General features: G+C 36.3%; 2 protein-coding genes, 1 long non-coding RNA gene and 1 pseudogene across 5 annotated transcripts in view; 2 read left to right on the forward strand and 2 right to left on the reverse strand.

The window, feature by feature from the left end:
• Window positions 1–2,211: 2,211 nt before the first annotated feature.
• On the reverse strand, window positions 2,212–11,332 carry LOC106873277 (uncharacterized). The gene is made up of 2 exons (XM_014920574.3): window positions 10,422–11,332; window positions 2,212–6,768 (listed from the first exon to the last, which is right to left on the reverse strand). The coding sequence occupies exons 1-2, from the start codon at window positions 11,234–11,236 to the stop codon at window positions 6,444–6,446; spliced, it is 1,140 nt and encodes a 379-aa protein (XP_014776060.1). The 5' UTR covers window positions 11,237–11,332; the 3' UTR covers window positions 2,212–6,443.
• Window positions 9,662–16,268, forward strand: LOC149134144 (uncharacterized). Its single transcript, XR_016243129.1, has 2 exons — window positions 9,662–9,753; window positions 12,774–16,268. It is a non-coding gene; the product is annotated as an uncharacterized LOC149134144 (long non-coding RNA).
• A 5,648-nt stretch (window positions 16,269–21,916) lies between these two features.
• Window positions 21,917–26,267, reverse strand: part of LOC106873252 (uncharacterized) — a 74,321-nt gene continuing 69,970 nt past the window's right edge. For all 3 annotated transcript variants that reach the window (XM_089357491.1, XM_089357490.1, XM_089357492.1), the window contains 2 exons: window positions 26,062–26,226; window positions 21,917–22,162 (listed from right to left, as the gene is read on the reverse strand). In XM_089357491.1, the coding sequence (XP_089213617.1) occupies window positions 22,082–22,162; window positions 26,062–26,226 (246 nt within the window). In that variant the 3' untranslated portion in view covers window positions 21,917–22,081. The remainder of the gene's footprint in view (window positions 22,163–26,061; window positions 26,227–26,267) is intronic.
• On the forward strand, window positions 25,254–25,372 carry LOC128248781 (5S ribosomal RNA; annotated as a pseudogene).

Here is a 26,267-nt window from a genome sequence, read left to right on the forward strand (position 1 = left end):
GCAAAATTCATCCTATTTTCCTGGACTGCCATGTTAGCTTGGCAATAAGTATTAATATACATATATATATATGACCTCGCCTGTGCTTGTGCCACATAAAAAGCACTAAGTCCACTCTGCTGAGTGGTTGGTGTTAGGAAGGGCATCCAGTTGTAAAAATTTGAAATCTTAATTGTTGATACGACATGGTATGTCATAAGTGTCTGTATATTGTCTTTTTTGTCATAAAATAAACAGATTAATCAACGGAATATAGTGTGTGCAAGTTGATGAGTACCTCATATTCCCCTCCATTTTCTTATTGCTATATAAATTTAGGGTAAAAAAAAAAACCTTTTACCCGCACCCACTTATTGCACTTGGTATAACACTAGTGTAACAACAATTGGGTACCCCCCCCCAAGCAGTATATTGGATATATATTATCCCTTAGTGGGTTGAATCCTCAACCCCTAACTCTCTTGCATTATATATATATATACATATAAAATGTATATATATATATATATATATATATATATATATATATATATAAAATGTATATATATATATATATATATATATATATATATATATATATATATATAAAATGTATATATATATATATATATATATATATATAAAATGTATATATATATATATATATATATAATATATAAAATGTATATATATATATATATATATATATATATATATATATATATATAAAATGTATATATATATATATATATATATATATATATATATATATATATAAAATGTATATATATATATATATATATATATATATATATATATAAAATGTATATATATATATATATATATATATATATATATATATATATAAAATGTATATATATATATATATATATATATATATATATATATATATATATATATATATATATATACATATATATATATATATATATAGTGAGAATTTACCAAAAAAAACAAAAGACGAAGACAGGTGTGTAAACAACAAACAGATGTATTAGTTTAACGCTTGGGAAGCGAGAAAGTCTTTTACATTTCAAGCCTATGCTCTTTGACATAAAGGAACACAGAAATAAAAAGGCAGAGAAAACAGAAAAGGTTCAGTGGCTAGCAATTTATCATGGCGAATGCTGGACAGAGGGGTTACACAGGAGAGCTAGAAAAAAGGGTAGATAATAAAGTAATGGTGATCCCAAAACGAATGTGCACGTGCGTGTGTATGTGAGAGTGTGTATGTGCATGTGGAAGGGGGCTGGTGACCTTGATATGTGCATGTATAGGTGTGTGGATGATGGTGTAGGTGCTGGGAAGTGGTCAGTACTAGTGTGTGCACTGGAGTGGGTGCTGGGAAGTGGTCAGTGCTAGTGTGTGGGTGTGGTGTGATGTGGTGTAGTGTGGTATGGTGGGGTGGGGTGGTGTTAGGGTGTGGGGGAAGTGAAAGTGGGAGAAGCAAGGGTGGGGGTCTAAGGGTTAGAGTGGGGGTGGGATGGTGGGGTTGGAATGTGTAGGGATGGGGTAATGAGGGAGGGGCAACGATGAAGGGAAAGGGTGGAAGGGAGAAGGTGGGTAGAAGTAAAGAGAGGAAGTAGGTATCAGAGCAAGAGGAGAGGTGGGTGGGAAGAAGTGGGTGTGAGAGGAAGAGAGGAGCAAGGAGGAGGGTTAGATGAAGAGGGGAGGGGAGTTGAGCCCATGTGGCACAAAGGAGCTAAGAGAGAAGATTAATTCCTTCTCACAGCGAAGATAGGAGTCTGGATGGCCCCTGTACAAAGACAACCTGAACACAGGCAGGTGTTGTAAAGAATGACCAGTAGAGAGGAAATGGTGCAAGACCGGGGTGTAGTTGCCGAGTCTGATGTCTCGCAGTTGTTCCATGAACCAGTCAGCTAAGCGGTGTCCTGTTTGACTGATGTATAGAGAAGGACAGAGAGAGCAGGAGATGCAGTAGATGATGTTGCTATAAGTGCAAGTGAAGGAGTCAGTGATATGATAGGATTGATGATGGATGCCTGTTGAATATTTGGGCTGGATATGGCTGATTTAAATGCTAAATGGTTAAGTGACACAAATTTAAGATATACAAATGATATATACACCTAAAGAAACTGAAAACACAACAAAATATATGTAAAAACAATATTGTTTTTTCAATTTTTTAATAAACATATATATTTCAAAAATATAAAATATGAAAGAAATAGACAATTGAGAAATATATCTATTAAAATATATAACTTTATTAAAATATAAAAAAATATGAATTTTAATTTAGGTTTTTTTTGTTTTGTTTTTTTTTTGCACTATATTTCAAGCTTATTTTGAAACAAATGTTTACTATTTCATTACAGACATAAAAAGTCTGCATGCACACACACAACTTCATACATTTACAGTATATACAAGCTCATGATGTATCCTCTTTGTTTTCCTTTAGTTTATAAGAAATAACAAGTCAAATCATCCTCAGCTCACACCTGTCTGTCTTAAATCAGAAAATGAATGCATTAGATGGTGTAGTCCCTAAGATGGAGACAGTCATAGCTGGAGCTTTTGATAATAGATCATAGGTTTACTCACTCAGCATAAACAATCCAGCATTAATATACATGTGATAATTCTCAAATTATAGGACCTAATGTAAAAACACTCCTTCTATACAACTGATGTACAGAAAAACTAAGAGTTAGTTTCCTGATGGACTGTTTGGTGGTTTGTTGACCACTCCTCAGGGAAGACATACCCATCTTCTTTCCCCAATCAAAAGCAGAGATCATCTGCTTATAAAGCAGTCGTGAATTAAACTAGTACATTAGTAAATAGCCTAATTTGCATACTTGTGCTTTTGATGGTTTGTTTATGCACAACACAATATAAACCAGAAGAACTGCAATAAATTAAAAGTTATAAAACCTTACTGCGAGTAAAATGAGAACAAGAATGTGAACACAAATTTTCTATACTACTGATTTGTGGGGAAAAGGTCACAGAGTCTCCTGCCAGACTGTTTCATGATCTGTCGAGCCCTCTTCGGACAAGATGCATCAATTTTCCTCATTCAGTTAACAGCATTAATTAGTTGCTTATAAAGCAGCTTTAATGCTCAAGTAAATCATTCTTCTGTTTCGCATGGCTTACAGAAGTAATTACAAATGGGTAGAGAGAATCATTTAACATACAAGCGTATGAATGCCAGTGAATATGGAAACACACAAGCAGAAGAATAAGAGAAATATAGAGAACAATAAATATGAGGGAGGAAAGAGCTTGGGCAGAGGTTTAACTCACAGCTCAGAGATAATGACCAATGTGCAGGAAGAATAGTATGGGGAACATAAATGAATTTTGGGATAGAATGTATATCAGGAAGAGACTCATTAACAGATGCTGTGATGATACAATCTAATAAGAAACTTTAGATCCAGAGACAAAATACAGCTGGAGTCCACAAGTATACAGTTTAGCTATAATATGGAACATGACTTAACCTCTTTTATTTTCTTTTGCTAATGTCAAATGCAAGAATATTTCTTCAGAATGAGGGCTCACCAGCCAGTGACATAAGAGGAGTAGGTCTCTCGTAAATCTAATTTCATTTCAAAGATAGGAAAAAGTGATGTGGGAAAATTTTGTTGCTACATGACCTGGTTGAACAACCCTGGCTAGACTGGTATATACTAGCCACCATTTAATGGCCTGCACAGTATGGTTCCAGATTTAACAGAACTATAGCTCATCTGTAAAGTGGGGCTTTGGAATTTTTGCCAAATATTCAAATAGTTATAGGTCTCCTTCAGGAGAGCTGACAATTTGTTGTTATTACAAAACAGATAGAAGTATAGCATGATGTGTAAAATGTGATGAAACAATGATACAAGGTGGTATCAAAAAGTTCCCAGGCTAGTTCTGTTGTGCACCAACAGATGGCAGCACACAGTTGTGTACACAGTAAGAGCTAGCAGTGACCTTCATGAAGCAGTGTGCTGAATGACATTGCTGTGTTTACTTCGCAAGTTGTGAAATTTGTGTTACTGTGATCAATTGAATGCTGTAGTCTGCAATTTTTGTCATGGACAGGAAGTTGCAACAATGAGCCAGCGTGAAATTTTGTGTTAAACTTGGGAAGTCTGCTACAGAGACATTGAGCATGTTTTGGCAAGCTTGTGGTAATGCGGTAATAGGTCATACGCAAAGTTTCGGATGGCACAGGCACTTCAAAAGTGGAAGAACATTCCTGGAAGATGATGAGCGATCTGGAAGACCTGCCATGAGCATCACCCACCAGAAATGTGGAGAAAATTCATCAGTTTTTGCATGAGGATCGTCAGAGGACAATCAATGATGTTTTGAAGTGTTTGAGGAAGAGCATTAGGTGAAAGTGACCAGATCTATGGAATGTGAAGAACTGGATTCCTCACAACAACAATGCACCCTATCACCAAGCTCTCCTCACTTGTGAGTTTCTGAACAAAACAAAAATGGTTTCACTTCCACACCCACCCCATTCGCCAAATGTAGCACCTGCGTACTTCCATCTCTTCCTGACGATGAAAATGCAGCTCAAAGGTTGCCATTTTAACACCATTGTCAAGATCAAGAGCGAACTGCAGAAAGTCCTTGACTCACTTATGGAAAACAACTTCCAGGCCAGATTACAAAAGTGTCAAGGACACTGGGATCGGTGTATTGCTACACAAGGTGACTATTTCAAAGGAGATGATGTTAAAACTTAGATAAATAGGTTATCTTTTTTTTTATTAAGCATAACTAGTCTGGGAACTCTTTGATACCACCTCGTAGATATATGAAAGATGAACAAGCTGTTAGAGTGTTGTATATGATGAAAATAGCACCAATGTGATAGTGTCTATTGCTTGATCTTTTGAGATTGGAAATATCAATTGATGAGTGAGCAGATCTTATTATCTTCAGAGGGAGTTCACCACCGATACAATATTAAGCGGAAGTTCTAAGACTTACTAAGCATAAGAATGTAAGAAAGTATCAAATGATTAGAAAGCTTAGGTGGGACATTAAAAAACCCTCAAGATGAGTGGTTTGTTTTACATTAAGAGTACATGATGCAGCCATGAGTTTGATAAAACTTGGCAAGACATATTTTATACCAGCTGAAATTTGAACAGCCTTGAGTTTGAGATCATACGATGAGTAAAAATTTTATGGAGTTTCCATTTTCAAACAAATGGCACAGCATAATGCAACATGTCTAACATTTTAATCCTACAGTGAACAATCAAATATATTAGCTATAGATAATTTATACTGATTTTATATAAAAAATATCAACATAACACCAGTAAATCAAATTGAGATACATACATCAAACATGTTAAAGTCTATCCTGAGCCTACAAACTGTTTCAGCTGAGAATATGAGACTGTCTCCTAAACAAGACCACCAGTCTGTAGCAGGGTAAAACACTAAGTGCTACTGGTACACATTTTCCGTAAAGTGTTCAAATGAAACAGCATGAAACAAAAAGCTTAGCTCAAGGACACCACATAGCACCAAGTCAGAAAATCAATCTTCAACATCTTAATACAAGACTACATATTTCCACTTCAAACATACACTACATAAAAATAGTAACAGAAAGTTATGAGAAATGATTGGTAACATACTAACAAAACTTAATGAATGAAAATTTACCAAGTTTAACAAAAATTTGATCAAGTCCCTTCATAGAGTGTTGCACTGTCAAGTGTCAGGGAGATATTATTAATTATTATTGACTGAGGATGGTTAAGGAGTTGACTTCCCAACCACATGGTTCCAGGTTCAGTTCCATTGCACGACACCTTGCTACTATGGCCTGAGGTTGAACAAAGCCATGAGAGTGGATATGATAGATGGAAACTGAAAGAAACCTCATTATATATATGTGTGTGTTTCATCTTGTCTCAACATTGTGTTGCAGCTGCAATCAAGCATCAACATCATACAAGTGATGTCATGCATTTCCAATCTTCAGTGAAAACATGTCTGGCCATAGGAAAATATTACCTTACTTGGAAACAAGTGAGAGTTGGTGACAGGGAAGGCATCCAGCCATAGAAAATCAACCTCAATCAACACTGTCCAACCCATGAAATTATGGAAAAGTGGATGAATTAAGATTTCATATCAATTACCAGAACTTTGAAAGCTAATATAGTTGGATTTCTCTTTTTGCTTTTTTGTGTTCTTAGGTTCAGTTTGATCACATTTAGGTGATCCAACAAAATAAACAACAATCCTGTGAATGGAGGGCTGCTATGCTATTTGTTTTTAAACATGACCAAACATAAAAATGAAAGAGCGTGTAAATCATTCACAAATGTTACACAAAAGCCATGATAAGCTTCCTTGCCTTGACCAGATCATCATCATCTATTACTGTCTGTTTTCCATGCTGGCATGGGTTATGATTGTTTAAAAACCATTGGTTTCATTCATAAATGGAACATTAAAGGTGGGTAGGAGTTCCTTTGGTTTGTCTGATTCTCTAGTATTTGAAGCAACATTCGCTGTTTTAGCTCTGCATTTTCAGCCTCAATTTTTTCTTTTATCAATCGTTGTTTTTCACATTCAACTTGAATGTCAAGAAGAAGTAGTTCTTTCTCATTCTCTTTCTGTGCCATTTCTAAAAGCTGTCTCTTGATATCTTCATTATTTTCTTCTTCTAATAGACTTCGGTAAAGTGGAATTTTCCTCTTCCTAAAATTTTCAAAGTCTTTAGCTCCTGAAGAATTGTTGCATGGGTTGCAAGAATCAGCCCTGAATAATAAGGAAAAAGGGTTAAAAAAAAAACATGAGTAGGAAGGAATCGTATTCAGAACTGATTTTAGATTCATAACATAACTAGAAGACCAGACTCATGAAGCATTATATCAACCCAAGACTGGTAGTTATTTCGATCAATCACAGAAGAATAAAAGTGAAGTTGAGACTATTGTAGTTACATTAATATAAGCAGTGAAAGGAGATAACGGGGGGGGGGGGGAGAAGGCTTTAGTGTGCGGTGCTTGAAAGAATTTTTGTCAATCAGCAGGACGTGGTGTGTGAGGTTGAACGGAAGTCATTTGTGAGTTTAACTTATTTATTGGAGGGTTGACCAGAGGAAAGGCTAACCTTTTGAATGCAGCTTTGGCTGTGGACAAGGAATCACAACGTAAAGATCATCAGAAATTGCAAGGTACAGCATTTGTGTCAACTATGAGATATTTCATTTAAAAGGTAGGTTTTTGTTGTCTCATTTTTTTATATATATATTTTAGTTAAGAGGGAAGGCAGCGCACATAAGCCTTTATAGGGCCACTAAGATTAGTAGTTGAGAAGGTAAGAAGGTATCCTCAAACTGTGGTGGTGGTGGTGATGGTTGTGGTGTTAAACCAGTAGAGAATGTGCGGTATATGCTATTGAAATGGATTAGAGTGCCTTTTAAATAAAATTTAGTATATATTTTTTGATAAAACAAATGTTATTCTCTCTTTGCATGTACCATGCCTGCAGGAATCAGCAATCATGAACCTCCATGCCAAAATCATGATTTTTCTTGGGGAAAGATACAACAGTGGTCTTCCATTGTCTTCTACTAGTTTGTTCACTGTTTACTCTGCCAGTTCTCTGCTTTTTAAAGCTTACTCTTGAAACATGGGATGTATTTAACCCTAAGGCAAGAGACTGGTGCATATGACATCAAGTCATGTCAACACGGTAGTGGACTTGTATGACACATGTCTAGAGGCCAGCCCAGCTATATGTCTTAGCCATGGGATCATCTTCTAAGGCGGTGAGCTGGCAGAAACGTTAGCACGCTGGGTGAAATGTTTAGCGGTATTTCGTCTGCTGTTACGTTCTGAGTTCAAGTTCTGCCGAGGTCGACTTCACCCTTCATCTTTTCGGGGTCGATAAATTAAGTACCAGTTACGCACTGGGGTCGATGTAATCAACTTAATCCCTTTGTCTGTCCTTGTTTGTCCCCTCTATGTTTAGCCCCTTGTGGGCAATAAAGAAATAAGAAACGTTTGCATGCTGGGCGAAATGCTTAGCGGTATGTCATCTGCCACTACATTCTGAGTTCATATTACACTGAGGTCGATTTTGCTTTTCATCCTCTTGGGGTCGATTAAATAAGTACCAGTTACGCACTGGGGTCGATGTAATCGACTTAATCCCTTCGTCTGTCCTTGTTTGTCCCCTTTATGTTTAGTCCCCTGTGGGCAATAAAGAAATGCATGGGATCATCTTCTATATGGCCCATAACTAGGGACTTTGACAAGTACTATTACCTCAGACTAGAACAGACCATGAAGTAGTGATGACTAGTGAGTAGCTCCGTACCCAACAAAACACCTGAACTCCCAAACTGGAGTCTCAGAGCTAGATGCAGTTCTATGTCTTGTCCAGCACAGAAATGCTACTCAAAGTTTTCAAAACAAGTTATATGTCTGTTTTTATATGAATATACTTGCAAAATAATTTGCTTCATTTACTGTCTTGTTAAAAAATGATAGTTAATAGGGGTTGTCTGTAAAATATATGTATATATTCAGTGATTTTTGGACAATTGTATACAGATTCCACAATAAAATAACTTTGATAATCACTGGACTTGAATGTTATGTTCCTATTAGGAAGAACAAGTCCATCATTTGAATCTCACAAGCTAGGTGCCACAGAAATATAAAAGGTGAGCTTTAACTATTATTTTAGGTATATATTACTAGTTGACACAACTGGAAAACAAACACAAGACTCAAGTATGATTTGACTAAAGTAGTACAACCTAAAGTTACTTTTATCTTCCCATTAAGAACAATGGTAAGTCAATGTGTGTGTGTGAGAGAGAGATTCGAAACAGTAATGATTAGGTTCCTAAACTGTGGTGCTTGCATGGGACGTCTTCATGTGATTGCTATCAACTTGCTACAAACACCAGCAAAATACTGCTCAAATCACGTCGTAGATATGCTATCTAAATAAAAGAAGGCTATGGTAATAGTTGGAACACCTTAGATCATGTTTTAACTCAAGATTGAAGTGTCTTCCTCTGAGGTATTCATGTCCAAATCAGAACTTAACCATTTTAACATGAATTTTTTAAAACTCCACTTTCTTTTTCTATGTCAGTTTTTTAAAAAAAATCAATCTTCAGATTTCTCAATATCAGAGATTCAGAATCTTTTACCTTTTACTTGTTACAGTCATTAGACTGCAGCCATGCTGGGGTACTGCCTTGAATTTTTAGTCATATGAATCGACCCTTGTACTTATTTTTTATGTACTTATTCTACAGCCAAACCGCTATGTTACGGGAATGCAAACACACCAATACCAGTGGGATTAAACCCGGAGCCATGTGGTTGGGAAGTAAGCTTCTTATTACAGAAACTAACTATAGAATTTACAACCGCAGTATTTGTGTTAGGTTTTTGTGGGTGGGATGGTAGGTAGATATTTTGCATAACGAAATATATATATGAAATAAAGGCAGGTGCAAAAAAAAACAGAAAAATTCCCATAACCCAAACTAATTTCTTAATTAAAAGGGAAATTATTTTTTTGGGTAATCTTCAAGTTTAGGGGGATAAAAAAAATAAATAAAAATATTCAAGGGAAGTAACTGAACGTCTTACCAGTATTCTCCGTACGTCTCTGTTTATAAATAAATCACACACGTGATTTGATTGACGTTAGGGTTAAGGTTAGGATGAGGGTGTGATTTATTTATAAACAGCTAGAAGAAAACGGATAATACTGGTAAGTCGTTCAGTTATTTCCCTTGAATATTTTTATTTATTTTTTTTATCCCCCTAAACTTGAAGATTACCTTTTTTTGTATTTCAACTGTTTTTTGGGGGGTGGGGGCAATGCGTGAATCTCTTCTGTTCAAACTAATTAATAACAGAAGTTCATTAGAAAAAAAAAAGGCATGAAAAATGTTGAAGTTGTGACGGGGTTAAATCCACGTAAAACGTTTAACTGCCACCAAATATCTTATTGAAAACAACACAACTGAACAAGAAAACAACAGACAATTCTTTACGTTTGTATACTTCTGCGGCTGCCAAACAAACAGTTATCAAAATACAGGTTGACTTGAAAGTGGTACGCTATAATCAAAGATTACTTCCTTTTTTCTTTTTTCACTTGCGTATTATTCCTTTTTACAAAAAGACGAATATATGCGGAGTCCAAAATGTTTAATCACTGAATTTGCAGCATTTTCCTAGGCTAGGTAAGAGACGCGCTGCAGTTGACACAATAGCTCTTTTTAATACCCTACCACAGAACATCAGATCTAGATATTAACCCTTTTTTATGGTGTCACATAAGCACAGACGACTATGAGCTTATGAGACTACATATGAAAACTGCAAAAGAAAAACATTATATGTAAATAAAGAGAAAAAAAATCAGATATATACCGTTTGTTGATAGCAGTATCATTGCTGAGACCGGAGCTAACGTATATATTTGTATCCGAAATTAAGTTTTGCTGCTGATCTTGAGAATTTCCATCAAGTGAACCGTCAACTAAAGAATGTAGAGCTTGATGCTGCAAATTACTAAAAACTTTTAAATCCTCGTCAGAACTATTTTCATTTATTCTCTGAAAATTAACACTGTTATCGTTACTGTTGTTATTGTTAAAGTTAATATTATTAATATTGTTATTGTTAGTGGTGGTGGTAGTGGTGGTAGTTGTGGTGATATTACTATTACTATTATTTATCGATCCGTTTGTATCTGATTCGTTGAGAATTTCATGAATTTTATTGACTCGAAGCTCAAACAACTTCGGATCAATCAACAGTAATTCCCTACATTGGAGGCGAACTTTCGGATCGCTGTCCATTTGGAAGTAATCCGGTATCAAACGTACTAAAATAAGCGTAAACTCATCTAAACTATCCAAAGGTTTATCTCCAGGTCGCAAATTATTTCTTTTTTCTATGAATCGCAATAAATCCATCCGGGAATTATACTTCATACGTTTCCATAGCTCTTTCAGTTGCCTGTCATCTCGAAATTCCGAAGACCCTTCGTTGAATTCCTTAGCAATTTCTACCCAACACATGGCTTTCTGCAGATTCATATTAGAATTAGAAACTTTACTTTCCAAAATATCCACTCTCTTCGTCACAAGTTCGAGCAGTTTTTCTTTGTCTTTCCTCGAATAATTCTCACAACGCTTTTTACATCGTGTTGCCGCTGACATTGTAACGTCTCCGGTATTCATGTGGAACTAGAATCAATGATTCATAGCTAAAGAAAAAATTCCAAAAGCAGTGCGACAGGGAACAAAAACAATCCAAGTTGAAACTAGTTTATTTACATCTCCTGTTATGGAGCACAAGCGTAAGGGAGAGAACTCTCATTGCTTATTTTGAGAGGAATAACAGGAAAAGAAATTATTCTCTTTTTTTTTTTTTTGTACGTGTTTCAATTATTGGACTACGGCCGGGCTGGAGCACCGTCTTGAAGGATTTAGTTGAACATATTGACCCCAGTATTTTTTTTTTAAGCCTGTTATTCTATCGAACTCATTATGCTGAATCTCGAGGTTACGGGGATTAAACAAACCAATACCGGTGGTGGGAATCACATACACGTGCATCTTCCTGACGACCAAAAAGTAAGCATTTGCTCAAGGTGCTGCGCTATGGGAATGAACCTGAAACCATATGGTTGGGAAATAGGTTTCATGACGATTTAGCAATACCTGCACAGCTTTTCTCTGTCTGTATGTATGTATGCTTACCAACCACATGGTTCCGGGTTCGTTCCCACTGCGTGGCACCTTGGGCAAGTCTCTTCTGCTATAGCCTCGGGCCGACCAAAGCTTTGTGAGGGGATTTGGTAGACGGAAACTGAAGGGAAATAACCCTGAAATCCGGATACGTTCGTGCTGCAGATCGAGGTGAGAGGGATAACTTCCCTTGGCAAACAGGACACAGTCGTGTGTCGATAAGCCAGCTGGAGGAGATGTCCTCCTGGGGCTAAAAGCAACAGTAACATCCACCCCTAGGGGTCAGCCACACTTAAGTGGCAATATACTACACTTTATATATATATATATATATACTTTATTTAAAAGCAGCAGAAATATAACAAAAGACTGTTACTCTGAGTTTCACGTTCCCGTTCAACAGACAGTTTTGTTAGAAATGGGAAATGAATAACAATGCAATCAAAAGTAATATAAAATTTGAAACATATAGATCTGTTTGATTGGTCGTTTCAAATAACGGTCATGGATGCGTAATGAACAAAACAAATGAATTTAATATAGATTCATCCTATTTTTTAAAAACATCGAAGAAAACCTTAAATAGAAGAATGGGCTCAAAATACTTATAATTCATTATATTCGAATTAACACATTAAAATCAAATAACATAAAATAAAATATACGCTGCATTCAAAATAAAATTACAATAGCATATACGCATACTAGACTATCCACAACATATATATATATATATACACACACACATCAAAATACACAGATGCATACGTACAGATAATCTACGTATATAGGTATATATTTGCAAGAAAACAAATATATACATGAATACAAATTTATACACATACACACGCAGTAAAGCTCGCGCACGGAAACACTTACGCGCCGGTAACAAAAATTGTATCTTAATCTATGAAGTAGAGGGGGAAGGATAAAATGTTAGCAAGTAACATACCGTATAGGTAGTATATATATATATTTTTGATAATGTTTGACTCCTTGTAACCATTGTGCAATCTTACTATTTTAGGTAGAACATCGCCTTACAGACACGGTTCCCATAAAAGACCATTGAAATTCGATCTCTGTTTGTTGGAAAAACTGAATATCTTATTCTAAGATAAGAAGGCTCTAAACCAAAGACGCGAACTTTTAAATTCATGTAGACATGCGTCCAAATTTAAAATGTCAGCAAGTAACATACCGTATGGGTAGTATATATATATATATATTTTGATAATGTTTGACTCCTTGTAACCATTGTGCAATCTTACTATTGGATTGGTACCACATTATAAATGGGATCTTTGGGGTTTGACGGGCAACATTTGTTTTCTTAACGAAACACTTTCAAACTTGGGACACTGGTAGAATGTGTCATATAAAATAACTTCGGATCATTTTAAAACGGGGGCCACATTTTTCATTAATGTTTTACATAATGTTTTTGGTACCGAAAGACTTTCAAACTTCGTATACTTATCTATTTTGTGTTATAGAACAGAAAAATATTTTTGTATTCGAATTTATTTCATGTAAAAAAATTGTCTTATTTCGATAATTTCAACCAATCACTGACAAGTATTCAGTTGTTTATATTTACTCCTTTGGCTGATTAAGCGATGTAAAGCGTATTTAATCTCCATACCTTCGTTTTATTTGCTTTTTTCATTTTAAATTTGCTTTAACCCTAAGGTTAGGGTTAGGGTTAGGGTTAGGGTTAATTGTTTCAGAATCGTTTGTTTATGTAGTCGGCACTTAATGTATATCGGTTGAATGGACGTCAGTGATTGGTTGAAATTACAGAAATACGACAACTTTAACATGGAATAAGTTATGGATTTCTTTTTTTTTTTAAAGAAGACTAAGAGAAAAAGATGTTTTATATGACACATTCTACCAGTGTTCCAAGTTTCAAAGTGTTTCGTTAATGAAAAATGTGGCCCCCGTTTTAAAAAAAGATCCATAACTTCTTCTCTTAACCTTCTTAACAAAAAATTGTACATCGCAAGTTATTTCATGTTAAAGTTGTCATATTTCTGTGATTGGTTGAAATTACCGAAATACGACAATTTTTTTACATAAAATAACTTCGAATACAAATTTTTTTATCTGTTCTATACCACAAAATATACAAATATTCGAAGTTTGAAAGTGTTTCGGTACCAAAAACACTACAAAAAAAATGTTGCCCGTCAAACCCCAAAGATCCTATAAATGATTTATTTAGCGTTGTAAGAATTTTGTATAGGCCCCTACGTCATTTTAAGAAAACCTTTGACTGTTATATACATAGTTTTTTTCTTTTTCCTTGTTTTTACTTCATTCTATTCTATTTATTTTAACACTTTGTATACAAATTTTACTGTTTTTATGGACGATTCGAAATATAAAAATTCTATTATGCATGTATTTTCGCCCGATTTTAACTTTTAACTCAGCAGTTTCTTAAAAAGTTGTCTGCATATATACGCTGAGATCTGAAAGTTTTTTTTATGTAGATGTCTGTATTGTAATAATACTTACGTATTCGTATGTGTGCGTCTACGCTTACATATAGGGCCTAGGTTTACACTTGTACATATACAGTTATGATTTCGTGTGTGTGCGTTTTTGTGTATACATGGGTAAGAGTATATGCTTATATTTATTTACACATACATGCATTTATTCGCGTGTGTGCATCTATGTTATATATGGGAATGTGCGCTTAGGTTCACACTCACACATACTTGAATGTGTGCATACGCATGTATACGGTTATGTTTGTGAGTATTTACGTACATATCCCCACATATATCTATATACGTGATGCTAATATACATTTTTGTATACAAATATATACGCAGTCTAAATTTTATGTAGGTTTACTATATACGTTCTTGCTCATTTTCTCTCTCTACTTCTTTCTTCCCATTCCCACCTTTCTCTCTTTTCTTCCTTTCTGTCTATCTTTGTTTCTCTCTTTTTATATTAGTAACGTTATTATCGATATGTTACCCTTCCACCTCTACTTTGTAGGTTAAGATACAACTTTTGTTACCCGCGCGTAAGTGTTTTCGCGCGCGAGCTTTACTGCCTGTGTATGTGTATGTGTATAAATTTGTATTCATGTATATATTTGTTTTCTTGCAAATATATACCTATATACTTAGATTATCTGTACGTATGCATCTGTGTATTTTGATGTATATATATATATATATATATATATATATATATATAATCATGTGTGCCATAAATATCGCCATCCATTTAGAGAAAAATTTGTAGTTTAGAATCAGTAGTTCTTTGACTGCTATTTCTAAATTTTCAGTATGTTGGAGAAGCAACTCAATGCTAATCCCTGTATATTTATGATGATAAATGGTTTTACCGATAAAGGTTTTTTCATACTGAACTACTTGGCAAAATTGTTAATTATTAATTCTATTATTAATTGACGATTCCTTGCCTTTATTCTTGTATATATATATATATATATGTGTGTGTATGTGTGTGTGTGTGTGTGTGTGTGTGTGTGTGTTGTGGATAGTCTAGTATGCGTATATGCTATTGTAATTTTATTTTGAATGCAGCGTATATTTTATTTTATCTTATTTGATTTTAATGTATTAATTCGAATATAATGAATTATATGTATTTTGAGCCTGAAGTGAAACTACCTATCGCCATTATATAGAAACAAACCATCTTTCTCGCTGTTATAAATATAATCAAGTTCGGGCGTAGCGGAGAGCAGCCTACTGTATCCATCACGTGACTAATTATTATTTGAAGCGGCAACTGCTTCGTACCGTTCCCGCCAGAACGCAAATCGACCAATCACAGCCCCTAATAAGGTCACGTGATAGTGTTCTTCTAATGCCTTCTGTGGAGCCTACTTTCAGCTATAAATAGACTAAATTATCACCGCCAAATCGTCGCGGTTCAGATCTCTTGGAGACCTGTTCCGTGTACCACACAGAGCAGCAGCAGCAGTTCCAGCGACGACGTCAACACCACTTCAACTACGAACTACAAGATTCGCCACCGACGTCGCCAGTAGCAACACGACTCTACGACTACCGTCATCGTCCCCGCCAGCGTCAACATGACTTCTACGTACACCAGCTACCAACAGCTAACCGCGGCACTTCTCTCGTCGATCCTGTTTGTGCGATTCACCTTCGCCAAGAAATAACAGCCAAGAGCCCAGCCTGCGAAGAACATCTGTATTCCAGAACCCGGCCCGGCATGGAAGCCCTAACATCACAACGAGTGATCGCCCTGGCCCACACGCCTCAACTTCTTACATACAGACTCTTATTATTGTGTACTCTAAGAACTGGCAAATTCTTATATGTGTTACTGACTCTTTTTCTATCTGCTGTATCTCACGCATACACATACATGTATCACTTACACACACTCTTTTCTTTACATGACGGCCTGTCTTTTATTGTGTTTTCATTATGTTGCATTCACACTCACACGCAGACATACATTTTAATGCTACAATAAATATTACTGTTATTCATCTTTATCGGTTGTGTTCTATCGTCTTTATTACTGGCATTTACGAATTCACTATGTTATCGAAGTATAACATATTTATATCATTTGATATATTTTGTGTTCGACCGTGTGACGCGTTTAAGAAAGGAGCCCTGTTTTTCCATTCATCACCATTTCTCCTTTTGGGTTCGCACGGTCGTTCTTACAGAGCCCATTCTTCTATTTAAGGTTTTCTTCGATTTTTAAAAAAAATAGGATGAATCTATATTAAATTCATTTGTTTTGTTCATTACGCATCCATGACCGTTATTTGAAACGACCAATCAAACAGATCTATGTTTCAAATTTTATATTACTTTTGATTGCATTGTTATTCCTTTCCCATTTCTAATAAAACTGTCCGATGAATGGGAACGCGAAACTCAGAGTAACAGTCTTTTATTATATTTCTGCTGCTTTTAAATAAAGCATATTACTCTACCTCTGGTATTTGAGTACTCTTTTTCCACCTTGTTGCACATTTTATGTGCTTACTCCGGTATATATATATATATATTTATATATATATATATACACAAACGTATATATATATATATATATATATATATATATATATATATATATATATATATATATATATATATGTATATGTAAATATATAAAAACAAAAAGATAAAGAGAGCAAAGGTGAGGTTGGAGAAGTATTCTCCAACCTCACCTTTGCTCTCTTTATCTTTTTGTTTTTATATATTTACATATACACATGCTAATACACGACTTATAATACCCAATCCTGTTCATACGACTGGGGCAAACTAGTCGGTATACAGCACTTACTCAGTATTACCTGTATCCTCCTGGGTTTGGTTAAATCCAATACCCTCCTCAACCTTATATATATATGTATGTGTATATGTTTGTGTATCTGTGTTTGTCTCCCCAACATCGCTTGACAACCGATGGTGGTGTGTTTGTGTCCCCATAACTTAGCAGTTCGGCATAAGAGACTGATAGAGTAAGTACTAGGCTTACAAAGAATAAGTCCTGGGGTTGATTTGCTCGACTAAAGGTGGTGCTCCAGCATAGCAGCAGTCAAATTACTGAAACAAGTAAAAGAGTTTGTATGTATGTATGTGGGTTATCTGATGCAACTTTTTAAAGGGTGGGGGGAAAATTGATATTATCATACCCCTTGGAATGGCATAGGATAACGGGGGTGGGTATCAGTGGAGTGCAGTAAACTTCTACATTTCCCTTCTCCCTACGAAAACTTTTACATTCTACCTATTTTAGAAGCATTTTGAGACCATTTGAAATGAATAAATGGATACGCCCGGCTTGTGAAGGAAAATTAAGATTTAGTAATTTAGGAATAAAGAAATAGTTAGTATTTAGTAATAACTAATTACTAGTGATAACTAATTATCATATCTCAGAAGTTCAAGTGATTTGCAGGCTCATACTAAATTTGATAATTAACCATTTGAATCTGAGGGTACACATTAGCAAGCATGATATCATTTGACTAAACTCCCTGCAAGAAGTAAAATTGAGCGGTCATAAGGATTTGTGTTTACTGTTAAATAAAAGAATGTTTCTGCTATTCAGTATTCCGTAAACACAAAACCACATTGCTGTCCACTTTTGTATCTCCAATGGATGTACTCAAACGAAATTGCAACTGCTAATGTGTACTCGTGAGTTCAAAAGGGTTAAACTAAAGCATATATTTTTACATGAAAATTTTAATTTTGGAGTTACATAAAACAATAGCATTGCATGGTTATCTTTTATAGGACATGTAAAGGGTATCAACACAGCTTTCACCTGTCTTTACTCAAGCGAATATCCACTGGTGAGTGACATAATAGAGTGGAACTCCAGAGGACCTAGTTCCGCAAAAGCCGTACTGGTAGTGAGTTAAGAAATAGAATGAAAGCAATAAGACGTCAGGTGGCTGGATCAAAGGAGTAGCTTTTCTTCAGAATACATTGAGACGTGCTTCCACATATCAGGGTATATCCCACAGAGATTAAAGAGTTTGGAATGTATAGTAAGTTCTGGAAGACAACACTTTTGATGTTTGGTATTATTTTTAGTCACCATTATATCTAGAAATGACGATTTGTTAATGCTTGTCTCTTTTGTAAATGTCAAGGTTTGGTAAATTATTCTGAAGGGCAGTGAATTCTGCTAAAATATCTACAAATTTTGTCCAAATTACAAAATATGCATAAAAATCATTTGCATTGATCTTGTATATATCTTCTAGAATCTCTCTTCAATTTATTGATGCAGTTTTTGTTACATGTACCCCATTACTAAGTATACAGGGTGTGATGGGTAAATTGTTGCCATTTTATATCTTTAATTTCATGCATGCGCATTGTCAGTTGGGTACTGTCTGTGAGAAAAACAGCACCATGATGCAATTCACTCTGCCAGAAATTTGGAAACGACATGCTGTACTACTTGTCATTCACACCAGCAGCTTCAATACGAACATTTCAGAATGTTTTGGTGCTGGCCCTAGGTCAAGAGGGTGATAGTTGGAAGATCCTATGTCTAGCAACAGGACTCTGCACCATGCCACACAAGCAGGAGAACCCAGTCATGCATGTCAGACAATTTCTACGACCACATCACCCCTAACATCTGGCCACCTAACTCCCCAGACTGCAGCTCTGTTGATTATTATGTGTTGGGCACAGTTGAATGAGAGACCAACAAAACTCCTTGTAACACCAAGTATGAACTGAAGGCAGGGATTATGGCAGCATTTACCAACTTAAACAAGGAAAACCATCTAGAAGAGTTGCAGAAGATTCCAAAGTCGCCTAGAGGCTGTAGTTGAAGCCAATGGCAATTTTATTGAATAAATTTACTCTTTAGTATTTCATCTTTTAAAATGAGATGTCAGTGTTATTTTCATTTTTGCGTAATTTAGACGACAGTTTATTCACTGCACCCTGTTCATATGACGGAGCAAACTTGGCTCTATAGTTGTACTTCTGATTTGTAGCTAGTTTTTCTCACTGGTGTATATTTCAAAGAAAACAAACCTTACAACCAGATATGCTGAAATAACTTCAAACAAAATCTTATAAGGAACAGCTGCAAAGGACATTACAAAACACACAACAAAATACACATTACTACAACAACAACAATTTATGAACACTAATAATATGAAAAATGCAGACTGTCCTCAGTCTAAGAACCATTTTTAGATATAAACAAGAAATATAGAGACACCAGATTGAGTCAAAAGTTTTTTCAAATTTTCTCTCACAATTTTGGCAACTTGTATCTCTATGTTATATCAATTTGTTGTTCAATCATTGTTGAATTGTCTATTCTTTATTTTCATATATAGCATATAAACATTAATGGTTTATTCTTTATTTTCACCTTTGATAATTAGTGGTGATAAAAATGCAATTAGAGCCTGTGGAAAAAAGAACTGAATACAAAAGCGGCTGCAAAAGAAATTAATGATGTGAGAGACTCAGGAACTATCAAAGAATGTGTGGTACAAAGCTGATGCAGACATTTCAAGGAAGGTGACATCAGCCTTGAAGACAAACCAAGGGCAGGGAGACCTTCTGTTGTAGGAGAAGAACCCTTGCTTGAAATGTGCTGATAAAGATGACAGTCACCCAAGCAGAGATGAAACGTTTATTACAGAAAGTGGAAGGTGCAACTTATGCAAAACCTTTTCTGACAAGTAACAGCTGCTTTGAAAGGTTTAAGGGTTGCCCTCTTTAGCATGGCATTAAAATGACTAGTGAAGCTGTCAGTGTTGATATAGAATTTGCTACTAATTATCCTGAGTAGCTGAAGAAAATTATTGCTGAAAGAGTCTATAATTATAATTACACGTGTGTGTGTGTGTGTGTGTGCTTGCATGTGTGTTTGTATGTGTACATTGGTGCATATGGATTTGGATGAGTATGTATGCGTGTCTAAAAAACTGGCATTCTGTCAGTTACAACAACAAGGGTTCCACTTGATTCAATCAACAGAAAAGCCTGCTCGTGACTTTAACGTGCAATGGCTGAGCATTCCACAGACATGCATACTTTTAATGTAGTTTGCAGGGAGATTCAGCATGATGCAGAATGCGACAAGGTTGGCCCTTTGAAATACAGGTACTACCCATTTTTTCCAGTAGAGTGGACTGGAGCAACGTGAAATAAAGTGTCTTGCGCAAGGATACAAAGCATCACCAAGAATCGAACTCATGATCTTGTGATCATGAGCTGAATACCTTAACCACTAAGCCACACGCAAAGATATCATCATCATCTTTTGTCTGTTTTCCATGCTGGCAAGCTGCACCAGGTTCCAGTTTGATTTCTAAGGCTGGATGTCCTTCCTAATGCTGATCCCTTTACAGTGTGTGCTGGGTGCTTTTAACATGGTGACACTGGCACGAGTGTTTTTTATGTGGAACTGGCACAGAACTCTTGCAGGGAATCCTCCTCACTAGGGGAACCAGCCTTAACACTTGTGCTATGTAGAATGGATCTTGTAGATTGAGTATAACAAGGTACCAGGTATTTTTGTCCTTCGTGATCTCATCTGACAGATTCAGCATATGAGGTCATCCTTCAGTACTTCATACTATGTCTTCCCACGTCTCCCACTTCCATGTATTCTATCCACTTTGAGAGATCAACACTTCTTTATGGAGCTGTCAGCATCCATCTGCATCACATAACCAAACCAGTCTTCTCTCTTGCACACTGCCTCTAATTCCTAACTTCTCTCTCAATACACTAGCACTCTGTTGAACATGTACACTTACATTACACATCTAGCAGAGCATACTAGCTTCATTCCTCTCCAGGCTTCACACATCCTCTGCATTTAGGTCCCCCACCTCACTCCCATGTAGAATAGCTGTTCATATACATGCATCATACAATCTTCTTTTCACTCAGAGAGACAAACCTTTAGTTGTCAACAGAGGCAAAAAGCTCTCTGAATTTTCTAGAAAAATAAATATGTAGATTGGTGCAATGTTGCCTTGGGTTCAGTTCTGCTGCACAGTAATTTGGACAAGTATCTTCTGCCCTAGCTCCCAGCTGACCAAATCCTTGTGAGTGAATCTGGCAAATGGAAACTGAAAAAAAATCTTGTTGATACCTGTTCTAGTAACACACATAAGGTAACTACCTGTACCAGTGACACATGAAAGGCACCCAGTACACTTTGTGGAGTGATTGGCTTTAGAAAGAGTATCCTGTCGTAGAAACCAAGCCAAAACAGGTTGGAGCTTGTTGCAGCTCTCTGGCTTGCCATCTCCAGTCAAACCGTCTAACCCATGCCAGCATAGAAAATGGACGTTAAATGATAATGATGATGATAATATATGTATGTGTGTGTGTGTGCATGCGTGCATGTGTGTGTGTGTGTGTGCATGCATGTGTGTGTGTGTGTGTCTTTGTGTTTGACACCCACTACCAAACAAATGGTGTTGGTTTGTTATGTCCCCCATAACTTAGTGGTTCAACAAATGAAGCTGATAGAAAGTACTAAGCTTTAAAAATAAAAAAAGTATTGGTGTCGATTTGTTTAATCAAAATCCTCAGGATGATGCTCCAGCATGGCTGCAATCCAATGATTGAAACAAATAAAAGATACAAGAAAGTACTGCACACACAACAGATATTTCTCACATCAAACAAAATTTTATTACAAAACAAATGCAGATATTTTTTCATGTGAATTTGTGTACAGACAATAGTGTTTATATAAATGAATGGAAACTAGATATAAAACATCCTTTTAATCAACTCTTTATTCTGAGTGTGATGAAACACAAAGGAGGAAAATTCAAGATTGTGGCCTATTTTTGTCTCGAAGTTTTTGTTGTTGGCGTTTGTTAAAGAAACTATTCGCATAGTAATTTTCGATCTGTAGAAAGAGAAGAGGAAAAAAGACAATAACATGAAACTAGATAGAAACTTATATTCTGATAAAGAGATTGCTGTTTGCTTGGAACAATCTTAATAATCATTTCATATTTACCATAAGGCCAGCAATTTTAAAGGAATGGAGTTAGCCAATTATATCACACACACACCCGTGCTCAAATGATATTTTTATTATCAACTTTGAAAGGATGAAAGGCAAAGTTGACCTTAGCAGAAATTGAACCCAGAATGTGAAGAGATGGGAGAAATGCTAAGTAACTAGTCCCAACATGTTAATGATTCTACCAGCTTGCCTGAGGTTTAACTCTTTAGCATTTAATCCAGGAATATCCAGCCAAAATATTCTACCAGTTTTATGTTCAAACTGGCCAGATCCAGCCTCTCACACCTACCCTGCAATGTCATTCTAAAAACAAACAACCACATCTTCAAAATCTCAAAGCTATGAGATAATGCAAGATTAATTTTATAAAATGTAAATAAAGTATTACCTTTGACAAAGTAATCTAAATAATAATGGATTAACAACTATGACATATTGGCATTTATCCTTCTCTCTCTCCCTCTCTCCCTCACACTCTCTCACTCTTTCCCTCTTACTCCCTACCTTTCTTTCTCTCTCACCTATTCTTTCCCCCTCTCTCTCTCTTTCTCACATGCACAAACATGACACACATTCAATAGAACCACAAGTCAATGTCATCTCAACTCACAAGTCATCATCCACAAGTGTAGAGGTTTTTAAAAAAATATCTTTTCATTCAGTTCTAAAACGATGTACAGTAAAAGAATTACAGCCAGCTGTCACTCATGAACAAGTATGCTTTGGTAACATGCATCATGCTTCCTTGTAATTATTTTACATTTCTATGTATTCACAAACAGATGTAGACACCCTATTGGCATCCTCACCTTTGAGCAGGTGGAACACTCAGGTTATAACAGCTGGAGAGGGAAGTGGAGGCTACACCATTACTTGGCTAGTATTTACAGCTGATCAGACTGGAATAATATGAAGTGAAATACCTTGTTCAAGGACACAATAAACCACCTAGTCCATGACCTTATGATCATGAGCCAAACATCTTAACCACTAGGCCATGTGCCTTCATAGCATTGGATAGAAATACATCATTTCAGGCTGTGTGGTAAGTAGCTTGCTTACAAACCACATGGTCCCGGGTTCAGTCCCACTGAGTGGCATCTTAGGCAAGTGTCTTCTACTATAGCCTCGGGCCAACCAAAGCCTTGTGAGTGGATTTGGTAGACAGAAACTGAAAGAAGCCCATCGTATATATGTATATATATATATGTGTGTGTGTGTGTCTGTTTGTCCCCCCACCATCGCTTGACAACCGATGGTGGTGTGTTTATGTCCCCGTAACTTAGCAGTTCGGCAAAAGAGACCGATAGAATAAGTACCAGGCTTCTAAAGAATAAGTCCTGGGGTTGATTTGCTCGACTAAAGGCGGTGCTCCAGCATGGCTGCAGTCAAATGACTGAAACAAGTAAAAGAGTAAAGAGAGTAAGACACATATAGCATACACGAGGTACCTTTGGCTGTTGTAGCACACCACCTTTTTTTTATATCAAAGCCAATCTTTTCTTATGTTTCCCTATGAGAGCAAACATTTGTTTTAAAAACCGTTAAGTTCAGTGGAAGTGCATGGAGGCACATGGCTTAGTGGTTAGGGTGTTAGACTTGTGATTATAAGATTGTGGTTTTGATTCCTGGACCAGGCAATGCACTGTGTTCTCAAGCAAAACACTTCATTTCACATTGCTCCAGCCCACTCAGTGGGCAAAAATGAATAATTCTGCAGTGGATTGGTGTCCTGTCCAGGTGGGGAATATATATACCATGGAAACCGGGAAACTGGCCCTTACAAGTAGCCATGACTCGAAAAGGTAACTAGCTTTTTTTTTTTTAGTGGAAGTGAGTTCCAGCTAATAGCATGTATTCAACTATATGCACCAAAAATTCCATGTCAGTTTTTCCTTGAAATGAGGCAGAGCCCACCTGTTTAGTACAGATAGTCAGCACTCTCATTACAGAGGAAGAAGGCATTTACACCCTAATTCAATGAACTGGGAATTTAGTTGATCAAACTGTGATGCTGTATGGTAGTGCATTGTGGGCCTGGAATGTGGAGGACATGCAAAGGCTGGAGAGAAACAAAGCTGGTATGTTCTGCTGGATGTGCAATGTCTGTGTGCATGTGCGACAAAGCACTGGTGTTTTGAGACAGAATCTGAGCAATGGAGGAATTATATGCAGTGTGGATGAGAGGAGGCTACACTGGTTTGGTCATGTGATGTAGATGGATGAAGACAGCTGCATAAAGAAATGTCAACTGCTTAAAGCGAAGGGAGTTTATGGAAGAAGGAGATCCAGGAGGACATGGGACGAAGTATTGAAAGCCAATCTGAAAATGTTGAGCCTTATAAAGGAAATGACAAAGGACCGAGATACATGGCACATTGCTGTACTCAAGAAGACCCACCCAGCACAACAGAATTGAGATCCTAAAACCAAGGTGTCATGTAAAAGGTATTGGTGTGGGTGCTAGTACCATGTAAAAAGCACTGGTGATGGTGCTACGTAAAAAGCATCCAGTACACTTTTTGAAGTAGATAGCATTAGGAAGGGCATCCAGCTGTAGAAATCAAGCCAAAACAGACTATGGAACTTGATGCAGCCCGACCTTGCCAGTTCCTGCCATGCCAAGCAACCCATGCCAACATGGGAAGCAGATATTAAATGTTGATGATGAAGATGAAACAACTGAATACATCATTCAAACTGCTAGAAAACCATTTCTCTACTTTGCTTCAATATTAATTTATCAGTAAAAGAAGGGCCTAATTTAGATATTGTGAGAAGCTGATTTATGAGATCCTATAGAGTTTTTGCTTGGCAATTATTAACAAAGAATAAGGTAAATTATAAAAACAGAAAAAAGAAACTAATAACAATGGATATTTAAGCATAATTATAAAATATTGTATTGCTACAAATCTGTGTCAGTAATGATCTTTTTAAATGATTGGTTTTAATTTGTTAATGTAATGCTTACGGCCATATCACATTGAGAGCACCAGTTCTCGTCCAATCACCGAAGTTAAGCAACGTCGAGCCTAGTGAGTACTTAGATGGGTGACCGCTTGGGAAACCTAGGTGCTGTAAGCATCCCACACTTTTTTGGCATTAGGAAGGGCATCCAGCTGTAGAAACTCTGCCAAATCAGATTGGAGCCTGGTGTCACCTCCTAGTCCACCAGTCCTCAGTCAAATCGTCCAACCCATGCTAACATGGAAAGCAGACGTTAAACGACGATGATAATGATGATGAATTCATCATCATCCTTTAACATCGATTTTCCAAATGGTATAGGTTGGATGGTTTGATCAGAGCTGGCAAGTCCCAGGTCCCAGTCTGATTTGGCTTGGTTTCTATGGCTGAATGCTTTTAACATGGCACTGGCATGAGTACTTTCTACATGGCACCAATGCAGAACTCTGGCAGGCCAATCCTCTTCACCAGGGGATGCGGCCTTAACACTTCTGCTGTGGGGGACAGATCTTCTTGAATACAGCTAGGCACCAGGTATTTCAGTCTTTTGTCATTTTGTTTGAAAGGTTCAGCATTATTAATGTTAACTAGAAATTGGATTAATTGATTTAGATCCTTACTTAAATATAAATTATAATTAAACTAAAGAAATGAAAAAAAAATTTCTGTAATTTTTACCCTCCTCTTCAAATTATTAGTTTCTGTTAAATTGTAGATAATTTAACCTATGTCCAAACCCAGCCCCAAAGATAAACTTCGAGGGATTTGAATAAAAATTTTTTTAAATAATGAAGTGAAACTTGGACCTGTTTTATAAGCTTTCGGGCTTCTTTGTATTCTTCCTTGTATAAGGCTTGATTGTTGAATATGTCACCCAGGCTAACTTCATGCAATACTGATTGCTCTCGGATATTCTGTAGGATTTTATTGATCCGCTCATCAAGACTGTTTCCAGACTTTGAAGCAACTTCCTGAAAAATAAAAACAAAGATAAAAATGAATAAATAAAAAT

This window comes from Octopus bimaculoides, chromosome 9 (assembly GCF_046866305.1).
Source record: "Octopus bimaculoides isolate indiv1 chromosome 9, ASM4686630v1, whole genome shotgun sequence".
NCBI classification, from domain to species: Eukaryota; Metazoa; Mollusca; class Cephalopoda; order Octopoda; family Octopodidae; genus Octopus; species Octopus bimaculoides.

Excerpts from the sequence above, each read along its gene's own strand:
- LOC106873277 (XM_014920574.3), bottom strand. The coding sequence starts at position 11,236 with ATGAATACCGGAGACGTTACAATGTCAGCGGCAACACGATGTAAAAAG. Across the intron at positions 6,769-10,421 it reads GATACTGCTATCAACAAACG|GGCTGATTCTTGCAACCCAT; the intron begins GTATATATCTGA and ends CTTATTATTCAG.